Consider the following 16,912-nt stretch of genomic DNA (forward strand, 5'->3'; position numbering starts at 1 on the left):
GGAGATTCCCGAATCATCACCGTCCTTTGTAGGTGATGAATCTGAGGAACTGTCCCGGATTGAAGTGTCATTAGAGGAGGTTTTGGAACAAATAGAAAAGCTTAATGTTAACAAATCTCAGGGACGGATGGCATTCATCCAAGGGTTCTAAAAGAACTCAAATGGGAAATTGCTGAGCTATTATCTGTGGTTTGTAACCTATCCTTTAAATCGGCTTCCGTACCTAATGACTGGAAGGTAGCCAACGTGACACCAATATTTAAAAAGGGCTCTAGAGGCGATCCTGGCAATTACAGACCGGTAAGTCTAACTTCAGTACCGGGCAAATTAGTTGAAACAATAGTAAAGAATAAAATTGTGAAGCATGTAGAAGAACATAATTTGTTGGACAAAAGTCAACATGGTTTCTGTAAAGGGAAATCCTCTCTTACTAATCTGTTAGAGTTCTTTGAAGGGGTTAACAAACATGCGGACAAGGCGGTTCCAGTAGATATAGTATACTTGGATTTTCAGAAAGCCTTTGACAAGGTCCCTCACCAAAGGCTCTTGTGTAAAATACATGGCCATGGGATAAGAGGGAAGGTCCTTTCTTGGATTGAGAACTGGTTAAAAGACAGGAAACAAAGGGTAGGAATAAATGGTAAATTTTCAGAATGGAGAGGGGTAACTAGTGGTGTCCCCCAAGGGTCAGTCCTGGGACCAATCCTTTTCAACTTATTCATAAATGATGTGGAGAAAGGGGTAAGCAGTGAGGTAGTAAAGTTTGCAGGTGATACCAAACTGTTTAGGATAGTCAAGACAGAAGCAGACTGTGAGGGACTCCAAGAAGATCTCACCAAACTGAGTGATTGGGCAACAAAATGGCAAATGAAATTTAATGTGGATAAGTGTAAAGTAATGCACATCGGGAAAAATAACCCCAACTATACGTACATTATGATGGGGGCTAATTTGGTTACAACAAATCAGGAAAGAGATCTTGGAGTTATCGTGGACAGTTCTCTGAAAACTTCCACACAGTGTGCAGCAGCGGTCAAAAAGGCAAATAGGATGCTAGGAATTATTGGGAAAGGGATAGAAAATAAGACCCAGAATATCTTACTGCCCCTGTATAAAACTATGGTACGCCCACATCTTGAATACTGTGTACAGATGTGGTCTCCTCACCTCAAAAAAGCTATTTTGGCCTTGGAAAGGGTTCAGAAAAGGGCAACAAAAATGATTAGTTGCCCATATGAGGAGAGGTTAAAGCGACTGGGACTTTTCAGTTTAGAAAAGAGGAGACTGAGGGGGGATATGATAAAGGTATATAAAATCATGAGTGGTGTGGAGAGGGCCGATAAAGAAAAGTTATTTATTAGTTCCCTAAATAGAAGAACTAGAGGACACCAAATGAAATTAATGGGGAGCAGGTTTAAAACTAATAAAAGAAAGTTCTTCTTTACACAGCGTGTAGTCAACCTGTGGAACTCCTTGCCAGAGGAGTCTGTGAAGGCTAGGACTATAATAGAGTTTAAAGAGAAGCTAGATAATTTCATGGAGGTTAGGTCCATAAAAGGCTATTAGCCAGGGGATAAAATGGTGTCCTTGGCCTCTGTTTGTCAGAGGCTGGCAGGAGACAAATTGCTTGATCATTGTCTTCGGTCCACCCTCTCTGGGGCACCAGGTGCTGGCCATTGTCGGTAGACAGGATACTGGGCTAGATGGACCTTTGGTCTGACCCAGTACGGCCGTTCTTATGTCATAGAATCATAGAATACTAGGACTGGAAGGGACCTCGAGAGGTCCCCATGGCAGGACCGAATACTGTCTAGACCATCCCTGATTTATCTAACCTACTCTTAAATATCTCTAGAGATGGGGATTCCATAACCTCCCTGGGCAATTTATTCCAGTGTTTGACAACCCTGATAGGAACTATTTCCTAATGTCCAACCTAAACCTCCCTTGCTGCAGTTTAAGCCCATTGCTTCTTGTTCTATCCTCAGAGGCCAAGATGAACAAGTTTTCTCCCTCCTCTTTATGATACCCTTTTAGATACCTGAAAACAGCTATCATGTCCCCCCTTAGTCTTCTCTTTTCTAAACTAAACAAACCCAATTCTTTCAGCCTTCCTTCATAGGTCATGTTCTCTAGACCTTTAATCATTCTTGCTTTTCTCTGGACCCTCTCCAATTTCTCCACATCTTTTTTGAAATGCAGTGCCCAGAACTGGACACAATACTCCAACTGAGGCCTAACCAGCCCAGAGTAGAGCAGAAGAATGACTTCTCGTGTCTTGCTCACAACACACCTGTTAATGCATCCCAGAATCACGTTTGCTTTTTTTGCAACAGCATCACTCTGTTGACTCATATTCAACTTGTGGTCCACTATAACCCCTAGATCCCTTTCTGCCGTTCTCCTTCCTAGACAGACGCTTCCCATTCTGTATGTGTGAAACTGATTGTTCCTTCCTAAGTGGAGCACTTTACATTTGTCTTTATTAAACTTCATCCTGTTTATCTCAGACCATTTCTCCAATTTATCCAGATCATTTTGAATTATGACCTTATCCTCCAGAGCAGTCACAACCCCTCCCATCTTGGTATCATCTGCAAACTTAATAAGTGTACTTTCTATGCCAATATCTAAATCGTTGATGAAGATATTGAAGAGAGCCGGTCCCAAAACAGGTCACTGACCAAATATTGTGCCTAACTTTAAGAGAGGGTTGGAGCAGAGCTAAGATTATAATAATTAAATTTCATGCTTAAAGGGATAATTTGTTCTCTTGCGGGGATTATTTAGAAAAAAATTTTATTTTTAATACATAGAGATGAAATATCCTTTTAAACTAGCTTAATATTTTTTAAAAATCTCTAATTTTAATTTAAAAAAACTCTCTAGTATGATATGACATGAAACAAAATACTGGTCTTCCATAAATGATCCAGTAAAATGAATTACTTCACCCACCTTGTCTAGCATCCTGGGACCAACATGGCTACACTGCATTCCACATTTCAGTCATTTGTAACAATGACAGAGCTAAATGTTGAGAAATACACATATTACCACAACAGGCAGAAGATTTTTGAATGGCGTAGTTAACAATTATGCTCTTCAAAATCAGACCCCCTCTAATGAAGGCAACAAGCAGTAGTGGCTTCACAATATCAATAAAATAACTTGAAAATGTTTTAAATTAATTTATATTAACTAGAATCAATTTTAATGCTTTATACTGTGCCCTTTCTTCAGGTAAAAATACCATTATCAGCAGGAGAAATGCTTGAACAAGAAAAGCATAATCAAACCCTTAGGTAACTAAAATAGCTCTCCCTGGCACTGCTGGTTCTTCACTTCTGTAAGAGCCTCAATTAAAATAATGTGAAAATATCTTTTTTTTTAATTGATTTTCCTATTAAGTAAAACTAACAGCTATAGAATCAAGATTTGAAGAAAATGAATGTAAACATTGGAAATACTAAACTTTCAACACTGATGTAAGTTAGGAAAATGATTGAATGTACTTTGTTTCACAGTAGAAGTACAATAAATCCACACATACCTACTGTAAGTGTGTGTACCCAAGCAAATTAATTTTAATGTAAACATAAGTCCATTTTGATTTGAGTTGCTTTTCTAAATTTCTCATAGTTTTACGTGTACCACAAAATTACTAGGCAATAAAATGAGCTTTGGTCCAGTGTTCTCATTAAGGCTTGAAAAAATCAGAAAGCATTTAACATATGCTACAACATCTAATTAAAATACTCAAACATTATTATTATTATTATATTTGCTAAGTTCTCAGACAGCATTCAGCACAGCGCAAAGCATAGACCTTGGCAAGTAACGATTTATCTATCACACATCTTCCGCCCCTTTATTGTTATATAAACCAAAAAATTGACAGAAAAAGTCGGTGAACAATATATACTATAATTTATTAGAATGTTTTTAGAGTATTCTAAAGGTATTTTTATATTCTTACCTAACTGGCAGAAAACAATTCTGGCCACTTAAAACGTAATTGCTTGACAAGAAAGTATTCTTGTTTCTGTTTTCAGAGTATAGGCCCATTCTCTCAAATGAATTGAAATGTAGGCACTGTTGTGGTTCTTTAAAGACATTTCTGTGCATTCTGCTGGGACTAAAAAATCATGGCTGAGTTATTTTTATTCTTATTTTCAGTGCATCAGGCTCTAATTTCTGGTCTTATGTTTCATTTTGTCCTCATGTTAACAAAAAAGTCTATTGCTTCCCATCTAAGACCACAAGTTAAATGTTAATATATTATCAATACTATTTTAATTGAAAGTAGAACTTTTAGTGCCTAACTAATATTGTGGACGTCTTGCACCTTTCTTGAAGCCTAGATCTGATCATACAGAATACAACTTAGCTATTGAGTATTCATTGTCAGTGTGGTATTTCTTCAGAATATGTTGTTTCCGATCTCCCTTCAAGCTGATAGATAATACAACAATTGACTTATAGCCACGTTTCTCAAACTGTGGGTCCCGACCCTCCGGGGGGGAGGGGGGGAAGAGGTCACGAGCAACTTACTGGGGGGCTGTGAGCAACTTAGAGGGGGGTTGTGGTATCACAAAGTTTGAGTCCCGTGGTGTCCAACCAGTTCTGAAGCAGTGATGGCTACTAATATAGTGAACTATCCATGCTCAACCAGCCAAATTGCCACATGTGGCTAATGGCTAGCATGCTGGACACCACGGATCTAGTCCAATTCCCTGTATGACTGTGACTACAACCAGATGCTTCAGAGAGTGGCAGATACAGCTACTACATGCTGACAGCCGGGCGGGCAGAGGCCACAATTTAAAGATTGGCCTCCCCCAAGCAACTTGGGTCATGCCTCCCTAGGTACACCTCCCTTACACTCAGCAATCCTTCCCTGCAGCTCCCAACTGTTTACTGAATCTCTGTCTGCACTGCATTTTGCAGCCCACTGGCTCCAGGAGCTGCCACACAGTAAATGATGTGTAAGGAGGAATGCAGGATTAAACAGCCCAAATTCCTACCTGGTCTGCTGGGATACAGAGGGGATGGGCTCTGTCGTTCTTCTGCTGAGCCCTCCCACCCCCTGGATATTCAGCTCCTGTCCCTGGCAGCTGGGCTCAGGTCGGAAGCACATAGGGAAGGCCACTACTGTCTTCCCAGCTGGGTTGTCTCTTGGGCAGGACACATTACATAGAAACAGTAACCTGGAACGAACAGCCATCTTCAGATGGAATGAGAAGTGACTCCATCTTTTAAGCTGGCTCCCTCTGCATACCAATTCTTGTCTGCTGCCCCACATTGCTGCCTCTGTATCAGAGGCAGCAGCATAGGCAGCAGGCGGCTCTCTGGGAGTCAGTGAGTGCAGGGAGCTAGCTTCCCATACCAGCTCTCATCCCTCCACCTGCCCCGGCCCACCCCCCTCCCGCTGCTGCCTTTGTCCCTCGGCATACCAGCTCCCCACCTACCACCCAGTGCTGCTGACTCTGTATCAGGCATCTTCCTGGGAGCTGGTTCACACCGGGAGCCAGCTTTTAAGCTGGTTTCCCGTCCAGGAGCCTAGGCTCATTGGTTAACCATTTACATGGCTACACTTTCAAATCCCTAGATGCGACAGATTTTGGGGTCCCAATCCACAGTCTGAGAACTGCTGAAAAAGAGACTCCTGGTAGAGTATTTTACACTATTCAGGAACTAACAAATAGAGCCCTACGTGAATATGAAATTGATATCCGCATCTGAAAAAATGATCCGTGAATATCCACATCCACATATACAACGCAGATAGCTGCAAACTTACATGATTCTACATCCAAAATTTGTATCCGCATTTGTATCTCCTAAAATGAGCCACAGATATCTGCATCCACATCTGTGAATGCAGATAGCCACAGATATAAAGTGGATATCTGAAGATGCAAGGCTCTACCAATGCACTTCAGTATTTGTAGGGACACCCAAGCAATTTTTCAAATAGAGTAAGACTTATTAGTCAACTGGAACAAAGCACTGGAAGTCATTATGTTAGCATAAAGAGATAAATATTAAAGGATAGTCAATTCTGGTCAAGGCAGAGCAATTCACAAGCCAACTTGTAGTGGATTTCATTTTGTGTTCTCTCTCTCTCTCTCTCTCTCTCTGGCTCTTCAGTTACTTTCTATGGAGAGCAGCCAACCTCTTTCAGAAATCAATTATTATTCCTTCTTGGTCACCTCCTAGTCCTTTGCTCTCCAGGCAGAGACTGAATTCATAAGTGCTGAGAGGTGGGGAAACGATTCTCTCTCTGGCTTATTGAGTGCTAGCTGCATGGGCTAGTCCGTTTAATGCCTTATTCAGTCTGCTCAGACAGGTTGGTAACACTTACACCCCTATATTTTTGGTCTGTTCTGAAAGCAGAGTTAATCTTCTTTCCCCCACATGGTAGCAAAACAACATATAGGGAAACCGAGGCACACATAGTCTTAATAAAAATATTACAAAAATTCCCATTTAATTTCACTTGTCCATTCCAGACACCCTTTCCTGTGCTTCTAAACAACAAGATTTTTCACATTCTGATATTTACATATAATGTTAAAAAATATGACATAGCTTTCTCCAAGGGGCGGAGAAAAGGAGGAAATGGAGTCTGCAAGTTTTTCTTCAAATAAGACAGTCAGCCATTAAGGGCTATTAAGCAATTAACAGATCTGGTCCAGACAGAGCAGAAAGTAGGAAGAAGTCAATTTGCACCAACTTTTCTGCAGAAGTTGGGGTTTGGAGACACATAGAACAAAGGAAGCTGGTGGTCGGGGTGGGACAATCTAATGTGATTAATTCAGAATAAAGAAGACAAGGCTTAGGACAGGAGAAAGTAAAAGATTTAGCTGGGATGGAGGAGGAAGGGTCCCGTTTAATTGAGGGACCAAGGAAGACAAAAACTAGCGGACCTAAAGGAAGGAAAGAGACTCCATGATTTCAAAGAGAAGCCATGTGCTGTAGAGAAGACTCCTGTGCCAAAAACCCAGACTACCTCCAGAGTGATAGGGAAGCCAAGGCAGGAATTCTTACAAAGGCTATATGACTGTTTGCTTTTCACTATTATGTGTCCCTAAATAGTTAAACTGTTAACCCAGAGTTTCCACATGGTTGGAGTTGTATTAGAAGTAATGATTATTATTATGATTATGTCAAGGTTATGGAAGTTACAGAATCCATTACTTCCATTGACCTCTGTGACATATTCTTTCCTAGGAGTCAAGTATCAGAGGGGTAGCCGTGTTAGTCTGAATCTGCAAAAGCGACGAGGAGTCCTGTGGCACCTTATAGACTAACTGAAGTGTAGGAGCATAAGCTTTCGTGGGCAAAGACCCACTTCGTCAGATGCATGTAGTGGAAATTTCCAGAGGCAGGAATAAATATGCAGGCCATAAAATAAATAAATATCAGGCTGGAGATGACCAGGTGGATCCAATCAAGGAGGATGAGGCCCACTTCTAGCAGCTGATCTGGAGGTGTGAATTCCAAGAGAACAGAAGCTGCTTTTGTAGTTAGCAAGCCATTCACAGTCTTTGTTTAATCCAGAGTTGATTGTGTCAAACTTAAAGATGAACTGTAGCTCAGCAGTTTCTCTTTGAAGTCTGGTCCTGAAGTTTTTTTGCTGCAGGATGGCTACTTTTAGATCTGCAATTGTGTGTCCAGGAAGATTGAAGTGTTCCCCTACAGGTTTTTGTATGTTGCCATTCCTAATATCAGATTTGTGTCCATTGATTCTTTTACGTAGGGACTGTCCTGTTTGGCCGATGTATATAGCAGTGGGGCATTGTTGGCACATGATGGCATATATTACGTTGGTGGATGTGCAGGAGAATGTACCAGTGACCTCCTCGTCGCTTTTCCTAGGACTGCAGCTCTCAGCCCCTGAGCAGGTGAGGAAACCTTGAAGCTGCTTAGCTCCAGGGAGTATAACTTATGGGGGAACTTCTGTAACTGTACAGCCATGGTGGGCAGCAGGGGATCCTCCCATAGCTGACAGCAGGCAACCCTCTGAATGCCCAGCTGCCACGGGAGGGGAGGAGACCCTGGAGCAGCTCAGCCCCCATGGGCAGGGGCCTCTGGAGCTCCCACTCCCCACAGCAGCAGAGGATCTAAGATCCCCAGCAACAGTGGGTGCTGATCTCATCTCCCCATTTTGTCAGGGTCATTTTTGTGAAAGTCAGGAACATGTCACAGGCTTCCATTAAGATCCCAGGCTTCTGTTTATTGCCTGGGATCTGACCATGACTTGCACTAAAAATATCCATGGCTCTCAGGCTGGTCCCTCTCTGGCACATTGAGTGCAGAAGGAGAGGCTGCACAAAAGACTTTAAAAATACCCTGCCACTAAATGCTTCTGGTTAAAAACTCCCCACGGTCACAGATTCCCTGACCTTGGATGGTATGCTGCCACTACCCAAATACAAAAATCCCTTTGAGAACCCAGGAAGAAGTATTTGGGAATTTTTTCCTGTGGGGTATTCTCTCAAGCTCTTTAACTCTCCCACTGGAGAGAGCCTGAAAAACTAATTTCTTAATAGCTGACCTTTCAGTCTCACAAACATGCACATTCAAACCAAATGCCTTCTAAGACACAGGATTCAGATTATAGTCTTAAAAGGTTATTTTATTAACAAAATGAAGACGACATACTTGGTAAAGCATATTTGGTGTTACAGAGAAACTGAAAAAAAGCAAATTAAAAACAGAGAATTGCTTTCCTGGGATTTCCTTTAAAAGTCAACAGGGAGAAATGGGCTCAGAACAGAAGAGTTCAACAAACTCCAAAATAAATAAAATAACCTGAACATATCTGACTAAACAGTCCCTGGTCTAGGGATGTAAGCGACTAGTCGACTACCCGATAAGCCCTCCTGTACATTTTAAAAGGAGAGGCACAGCAGTAGAGACCCATGCGAGAGGGGACTGTTTTGCCTCTTCCTTTGAAGAGGATGGTTCTTGTACATTTCAAAGGCAGAGGCGCAGCAGGATAGTGAGCACCCTCCTTATCGACTAATCGAGTAGCTGATGGAAATTCCATTTGACTCCTCAATTAGCCGATTAATCAAAATTTAACATCCCTACCCTGTTCTATACACACCTCTGTTGTTCCAAAGTTTAGTCTTTCCCCCAGGCATAGATATCACTGGAAATTCCATGCCTTGTTCCTAGCTTAACTCATCTCCCTCAGCTCAGATCACACAAAGACTGCAGCAGGGAAGGTCCTACTTCAATTCAAAACTAACACTGTTTTCATTGGCTCTCCTGGCTCCCCTGTCCACAGTTTCTGGAGACTCTCAACTACTCACTGTCTCTGGGTTTAACTCTTACAGGCAATTTAGTTAACTGAATTGCTGGGATGTCGAGAAAAGGGTAGAACCCCGCCCATTCATGATGGATAGGCATGCTATTTAGATAGGTATGCTTAAGTTACTGAAAAGTGTGAGTGGTCAGCATCGTCCTGGGGACCTAGAGAAGCTGGGCAGCATCGACTCATTTATGTAAGGGGTAACAGACAAAGAGGCTGTATTCAGCTGTGCCAGAGAGGTTGTGAGTTACCTCACCCTCATTTGCCCTTAGTATGAGGAATTCTTATCTGTCTTTGCTGTGGAACCGCTCCCTGAATCCACCAGCTGCTGCCAATACAAGCACTGTCTTTCAGGCCTCAGTTTCTCAGACAGGTAGCAATAGATTAATGCCAACCTTCAAGGCCTCCAAGAGCATTCCACGCATTGTCTAGCCACCTATCCACTGATCACTCACAGAAATGCCTGGCCTGCTTTTCCCAAAGAAACAGTGCATGTCAGCTTCTAATATTCAACTCAGGGCCATAACTTTGCTTAACATCACAGCACTTAAGACATGTTTATTATCAAAAATATATTTTTTATCAAAGAACAGAGATTCAACAACAGAAAGAATATTAGAAACAAATGATTACAAACAAAACAAAATCACATCATGCTTTCTAGAGACTAAACTAAGTTTTCCTCTTGTCTAAAGAGGCTTTTCACCCTACATTCTTACCAGCGTTTTCAACAAATCCTCCTTGAAATCTCTCTTTCATGAAGTAAAATCTGCAGTCAATTCACATCATAATAAGGATGACGGTGTGTCTTCTTTGCCCCTAAATACACTTGTATAAGCCTTTGATCTGTCCACTGTGAACAATACAATATTTAATTTATATGTAAATAGTCAACTAGATAAACAATTCTTGTGCATCAAAAAACTTGTTTATCTTTGCTGGTGATCAGTCCCTAGACACAGGTCCTAACAACAGAAAGACTGCGTCTAGACTGGCAAGTTTTTCTGCAAAAGCAACTGCTTTTGCGGAAAAACTTGCCAGCTGTCTACACTGGCCGCTTGAATTCACGCAAGAACACTGATGATCTCATGTAAGATTGTCAGTGTTCTCGTGGAAATACTATGCTGCTCCCGTTTGGGCAAAAGCCCTCTTGTGCAAATGCTTTTGCGCAAGAGGGCCAGTGTAGACAACGTGGTATTGTTTTGCGCAAATTAGCCCCGATCGCAAAAATGGCGATCGGGGCTTTCTTGCGCAAAACTGCGTCTAGATTGGCACAGATGCTTTTCCGCAAAAAGTGCTTTTGCGGAAAAGCGTCCGTGCCAATCTAGATGCTCTTTTCCGCAAATGCTTTTAACGGAAAAACTTTTCCGTTAAAAGCATTTGCGGAAAATCATGCCATTCTAGACGTAGCCAAAGTGTATAGATATACACAACTCCTTACACAACATCTGTACATTTGTTTCACAGTTATATTGATGACCAGTGTAAAGCCAGCTTTTATGAGAGACCTTGCATGACATTCTTGGGGAGCTAGAATGTACACATCAGAGACTGGAGATCCTTGTAATCCTTATGTGGGCACCCTGTTTCTCTTGGCAGTTGGCACTATGAGGTTCTTGAGTCTCAGAGACTAAAGGAAGAAACAGTGCTACAGTGTACTCAGACCTAGAGTGGGACACAAACTGTGGATTGGTTAGAATTTAACAATGCACGCTTCACCAAGAATAGCGTGTAAATACATAGTAACATAAACATAATCAAGGAAAAGGTAGATGCAAGAGAGAAAGAGACCAAAAGATACAAAATGATGGCAGAAACAAAAGATATCACACAGTAAGGAGAGTTTCTTATCTGGGTATAGGTTCCCACTCATGAATAACTCTCTCTGTATTTCATCGACCAAGAGCATACCACCTACTTGCATACCATCCAAGGCTTGTATGTGCTGTATGGGTTCTAAGAGGTCTGCCTACCTACATAGAATGACTGTTTCTATTGAGAAGACAAAAATATCAGAAGGGCATTAGTTGGGTTGCAGGTGGATGTGGTTTAAGAGAACCTGGGGGGAACAGACTGAAACAAAGTGTCCTTTGATGGGTGTTGCTGACTGTTGCCAGGTAGTTGCGCAGCTACACAGAAGCAGTGAAGTGCTTCAGTGAAGATACTCCTATGCTGAAGGGAGAGCTCTCCAGTCTGTGTATTAATCCACCTCCTCAAGAGGCAGTAGCTATGTCTGTGGGAGAAGTATAGTGCTGTCTACATAGGGGGTTAAGGTCAGTATAACGAATGTCGCTCAGAGGTGTGGATTTTTCACAGCTCTGGGTGACATAGTTATACTACTATATGTCTGTAGCATAGATCTGGCATAGTAGATTCAATTTACTCAGCAAAGTCTTCCATTTCTGAAATGGTCTCATCTGGGACCAATTATTTAGTACACAACACCTGACTGCAGAATAGCAACATATATGCCTTGAACAAATCTTCTAATTTGTTAGTTTTTTCATCATTTGAAATGTAGGCAGCTACATTTGTCTCAGATTATATTGCCAAGGTTTAGTTATGTTAATCTCTGTGTAAGATCAATACAATGAAAATGATTCGAGTTGGACGGAACTTTGTTTCCAGGTTTAAATAAATTAATCTTTTCAATTTGTTATTTACTTGAGGGCTTTGATCAATATCCCCTAGATAGTGTACTGTAGTAATTGTTGGGTAGCTTGTTTATTCTGATCTTTCACATTGTGCTGTTGTAAAAAAGCCACTTATAATTAAAATTCATCAGAGTTTAGGCATCCTAATAAAGACAGAAGAATGTATCATCCTGTAGTTACGTTTTCCCAATACAACTACTTGCATGTACAAAAGCTTCAGGGGGTAGCCAAATTAGTCTATAACTGGAAAAACTTAAAAATAGTCTAGTAGCACCTTAAAGACTAACAAAACAGGTAGAAGCTGAAGAAGTGGGTTGTACCCACCAAAGCTCATTATACCATCTACATGTCCTGTTAGTCTTTAAGGTGCTGCTAGAATATTCGTGTTTTTTTAAGTACTTGCATGTTGTCAGTCACTCATGTAAATTCTAGAACAGCATGGGACAGTAGCAAAATACTGGAATCAGAGGTGATAATTTCTGTGAACCAGATTATCTCCATCTCGGTTTTTGTTATTTCTCACAAATGCTTAAAAAGGGTACAGCTCCAAAGTTATACTTGCTATTAAGCAATATAGAAAGTCTCTTAAAAGCCCTCTCATGGGTATCTTATGGACAGCTGATTGCTGCTACTCCGATACAGTGTTGCATAAATTTCTGGTTTCGTCCCCTTGGAGGCTAGTCTGATTTACCCCAAGAAGAGAGTCACACTTTCAGGCTGGGTCCAACTCAAGTTTATTGGTTGCAACCAAGGTACGGCTAAGGAACTCAATGTTCAAAGCAGAGCCGACCCTGAGCGTAGGCTAAGCATCCTTTTTATACTTTCTTTAACTTTCTTATCTAACTTGGCACGTCTTGATTTGTTACCTTAGCTTCGTGTTGCCGCGTTATTGGTTAGCATATTTCAACTCTATTCCATTCAGTAACAACCACCAGTACAGCTTACTTAAGCAATAGCAATTAGCAAATTTCCCTAACTCAAGTAATACCTGTACTCCAGTCCTTGAGAAATGGGTCTAAACAGCTAGTTCCCCTTTTTACTTCAGCTTCTAAAACATGCGCAATTAGCTAAATGATATGTGCTGTTTCAAGCTTAAGTAATGGAAGGGGGAAGAAGCACACATAGTCTTTACTATATTTTACTACAACAGCATTTAGAAAATGGGGATGGAAACAGATCTCAGAGGGCTGGGACGAGGTAAATAGCCTCAGAGTATTTGGAGCCTGTCTCCACAGCACTGGGAAGGGTTGCACCAGCCGGTAGTTACCGCACGGAGCTACCTCTTCCCAGAAATGCGCCACTACGGCTCACCTCTTCCCGGGGTATGGGGCTGTGGATGCTGCGCTATACCAGCGCGCTAGGGGGGTCGCCCAGCGTAACTATCGTGCTGCAGCAGCTCCAGGTTCAGGGGCTGTTCAATCCAGCTGCAAAAGAGCCTAGAGCAGGGGGAAATTCCTCCCCGGGCCCAGGAGGCGACAGCCAAGGGCAGGACGTCGCACGGCTGTTTGCAGCCCAGGAGCAGCAGCAGGACCCCGCAACGGGGCTCAAACGCTTCTCCATTCTCCAGGCCGCGAGCTGCCGCGCGCGCCCCCAGCGACAGCGCGAGGCCTCGCAGCCGAAGGCCAGAACGGCCCGGCCGCGGCCCCGCCCCCACGCGCCTCTCCCCCACCACCTGGCCCGTGCCCGGGTGACGCCGCTGCCGCGCGCTTCACACCTGCATCGCGGCAGGGAGAGAGACCGCGCGCGCGCGCGAGCGGACCGAATGCTCCGCGGGGGGCGCGCGCGCTCCCTGTGTGACGAGAGCTGCGCCAGCGAGCTAGTAGCGCCCCAACCGCCGCCGCCGCAGCCCGACCTCGATGGCGGCGGAGAGGGAGGCGGACGTGGAGTGGGTGGTGGACAGCATCGCCGGCTTCCTGCGCGGGCCCGCCTGGTCCACCCCCATCCTGGAGTTCATGGAGCAGAAGTGCGCGGGTGAGAAGCTGGGGCGGGAGCCTGTCCGCCTGCTCTCCCCCTCCCGCTGCTGCGCAGGGCGTTGCTAGGCCCGTGGAGAGACGCTCGGCGCCCGTTGCCAGGCCCTGAACCAGGCTCCTTCCGGTCAGCCTCGGCTTGAACCCCGGAGCGCGAGGGCAGGTGCAGCTACCGCCCCCTGCTCCCTCCAGACCTTAGCGCCTCTTCTGGCGTCAGCGCCGCCCCACCAGATTCTGGAGTGGAGGACCGGCCGGCCGGCCGGCCACAGCAGCGCCACCTCCCCCGCGCTCTGTCACCACTGTTGGGAGGGGAGAGAGAGACGTGTCCGTGGGCCCTCAGTCTGCTGGGGTCAGTGGCCGCTGGGGACGCACCGTCCTTCTCCGAGGGGCTGCTCAGAGAGCACTAAACCCCTGCTTCAGTGTTTCCCAATTTTATTTGGCCGAGGAACCCTTTTCAGAATTTTGAGGAACCCCATGGCTTGTCAAGCAAAAAAAAAAAAAAAAAAAAAAAAGGTAGGGCGCGGGGGAGGAGAGAGGGACCCACCAATTCATGAAAATCACATTCCTTCCCCAAGACACACATACCCCCCATCTCCCTTCTGTGAGGCCTCAGCTGCTCTGTTCCCCTCCTCTCCATCACTTGCTATCTCCAGCCCTTATACTTGTCTCAACCTAATGAGAGTGAGGTGTGGGGTGGGAATGAGGGATTTGGGTGTGGGAAGGGGTGAGAAGTACAAGCTCTGGGAGGGAATTTGGATGCAGGAGAAGGGGCTGTTGGCTCAGGGAGGGGGCTCTAGGCTGGGGAGTGTTGGGTTCAGGTGGAAAGTTGGGGTGCTGAGCAAGCCAGGGCTTGTGCATGTGAGGGTGCAGGAGTTTGGGCTGGATATGTGAGGGACTCAGGGCAATAAGGTTGTGAGTATGATGGGCTCTCAAGTTGTGGTGGGAGAGGTCCAGGTTGGATATTAGGAAAAACTATTTCACTAGGAGGGTGGTGAAGCACTGGAATGGGTTACCTAGGGAAGTAGTGGAGTCTCCATCCCTAGAGGTGTTTAAGTCTCGGCTTGACAAAGCCCTGGCCGGGTTGATATAATTGGAATTGGTCCTGCCTAGAGCAGGGGCCTGGACTTGATGACCTTCTGAGGTCTCTTCCAGTTCTATGGCTCAGGACACAGATTTGTGATGTGTGGATGGTGGAGGAATGTTGTGGCAGAAGACTGAGGATGTGGGGATGCAGGAGTTTGGGGATGTAAGAGGCTCAGGACGGGGATTCCAGTGTATGATAGGCTCAGATTTGGGGTCAGGTGGTGCAGGAGTGTTATGATGCTGCAGTGAAATGGGGATTTGGTCTCAATTGGGGGCTTGTTGGCCTGGCTTAATTTTTAAATAAAATATGTCAAACTCAAAAGGTTTTAGCATTGTCTTTAGATATGAGAGGGGTGAGGAACCTGTTTTGAGTCAAAGGTCACTGACCCACAGAAAAGTCAGTTGGGGCCACACAAGTGAGATGCAAAAAAACAAAAAAAAGCTCCTCCAAAACCCCCCCATGTCTCACTAATGTCCCAAATGTGCTGGTGAGGGTAGGGGACAGAGTGCTAGTGAGTGCTGGGGCTGGAGAGAGGGTGCTGCTGGGTGGAAGGATGCTGGCCCAGGTGGCAGGGTGCTGGGGTCACGTACATGGTCCTGCTGGGCACTAGGGTGACTGGCAGGATGCTGGGACAAGGAACAGGGTGCTGCTGGGTGCTAGCGTGGATGGCAGGGTGCTGGGGCTGGGGCCAGGGCCGGGGCGGTGCTGAGTCCTGGGGTGTGAGGCAAGGTGCTGGGGCCAGGGCGGTGTTAGGGTGGATGACAGGGCTGCAAAGGAGCGGGATTGGGATGGGGTGCAGGATCTGGGAGGGAGCTGGGGGGCAGAAGGGGACAAGGTCTGCGTGGTAGGTAGGGTGCTGAAGCAGGCTGGATGTAGGGTGTCTGGCTACAAGGGAGGGTGTGAGGAGGGGACTTGGGTAGGAGTTGGACCTCCCTGATCTGGCACCCTCTAGACCTGACTGGTCCCAGATGAGGATTTTTTGGACCAGGGGAGGTCATTTCAGGGCTCCTGGTTTCTCTCCCCCCCTCCCTTCCCAACTAGGCTTCTTTGCACCTCTATCCCCTGCAACTGAACTAAGCTGCCCACCCCTGCTGGTTCCCTGCACTTCCCCTGAAACCATCCCTCACAATCCAAGGGAGTGCAGCACCAGTTCCCTGCAGCCCCTCACAGCCAGCTGAGCTGCCTGTCTGTTCTGTATGCCCTCCCCCATCCACCTCAGCCCAGCTGAGCCCTGCACTGGTTCCCAGCATGCTTCCCCCACAGCACAGCTGAGACCAATTTCCCTGCACCTCCTCCAAGCCCCACAAAACTGCTGAGCCAAGAGCCGATTCCCTGTCCCTCCCTCCCCTTGAGTCTAGCCCCGGTTCCCAGCACTTCCCTCTGCCTGCAGTCAAACTGAGCTCTGAGCTCCACATACCCCCACCCCACCCTAACCCAGCTCCGCAGACCTCTCCACTCTGCAACCCAGCTGAGCTCAATTTCCCTGCACCTTCCCCCAAACCGTGTAGACATGCTGAGCCAGTGCTGATTTCCTGTCCTTGCCTTCCTCCCTCCCCTTGGCTGTGTCTACACTGGCACGATCTTGTGCCAAAGCGGCCGGTCTTGCGCAAAAATTTGCTGCCTGTCTACACTGGCCGTGTGTTCTTGCGCAAGTACACTAACGTTCACATGTATGAAATCAGGGCTTCTTCTGCAAGAACTACGATGCTCCCACTCAGGAATAAGCCCTTTTGAGCAACTATTCTTGCGCAAGAGGCCAGTGTAGATAGGCAACATGAATTTCTTGAGCAAGAAAGCCCTATGGCTAAAATGGCCATCGGCACTTTTTTGGGCAAGAGAGTGTCCAAACTGCCATAGGTGCTCTTGTGCAAAAGCACAGCTC

General features: G+C 45.3%; 1 protein-coding gene and 1 long non-coding RNA gene across 4 annotated transcripts in view; one reads left to right on the plus strand and one right to left on the minus strand.

Annotated features, from left to right (window-relative positions):
• Positions 1-10,648, minus strand: part of LOC112545634 (uncharacterized) — a 48,146-nt gene extending 37,498 nt beyond the window's left edge. Inside the window, exons 1-2 of one of the 2 annotated variants that reach the window (XR_012902989.1) lie at positions 3,980-10,648; positions 2,959-3,030 (exon numbers count right to left, since the gene is read on the minus strand). This is a non-coding gene — a long non-coding RNA (uncharacterized LOC112545634). The remainder of the gene's footprint in view (positions 1-2,958; positions 3,031-3,979) is intronic. The other variant, XR_012902988.1, reaches the window with a different exon arrangement.
• A 2,975-nt stretch (positions 10,649-13,623) lies between these two features.
• The window catches only part of CFAP36 (cilia and flagella associated protein 36), a 55,971-nt gene continuing 52,682 nt past the window's right edge, over positions 13,624-16,912 (plus strand). For both annotated transcript variants that reach the window (XM_075925507.1, XM_075925508.1), the window contains exon 1: positions 13,624-13,950. In XM_075925507.1, coding sequence (XP_075781622.1) covers positions 13,836-13,950 — 115 coding nt within the window. In that variant the 5' untranslated portion in view covers positions 13,624-13,835. The remainder of the gene's footprint in view (positions 13,951-16,912) is intronic.

The sequence above is a fragment of the Pelodiscus sinensis genome, chromosome 3 (genome assembly GCF_049634645.1).
Source record: "Pelodiscus sinensis isolate JC-2024 chromosome 3, ASM4963464v1, whole genome shotgun sequence".
Taxonomy (NCBI): Eukaryota; Metazoa; Chordata; order Testudines; family Trionychidae; genus Pelodiscus; species Pelodiscus sinensis.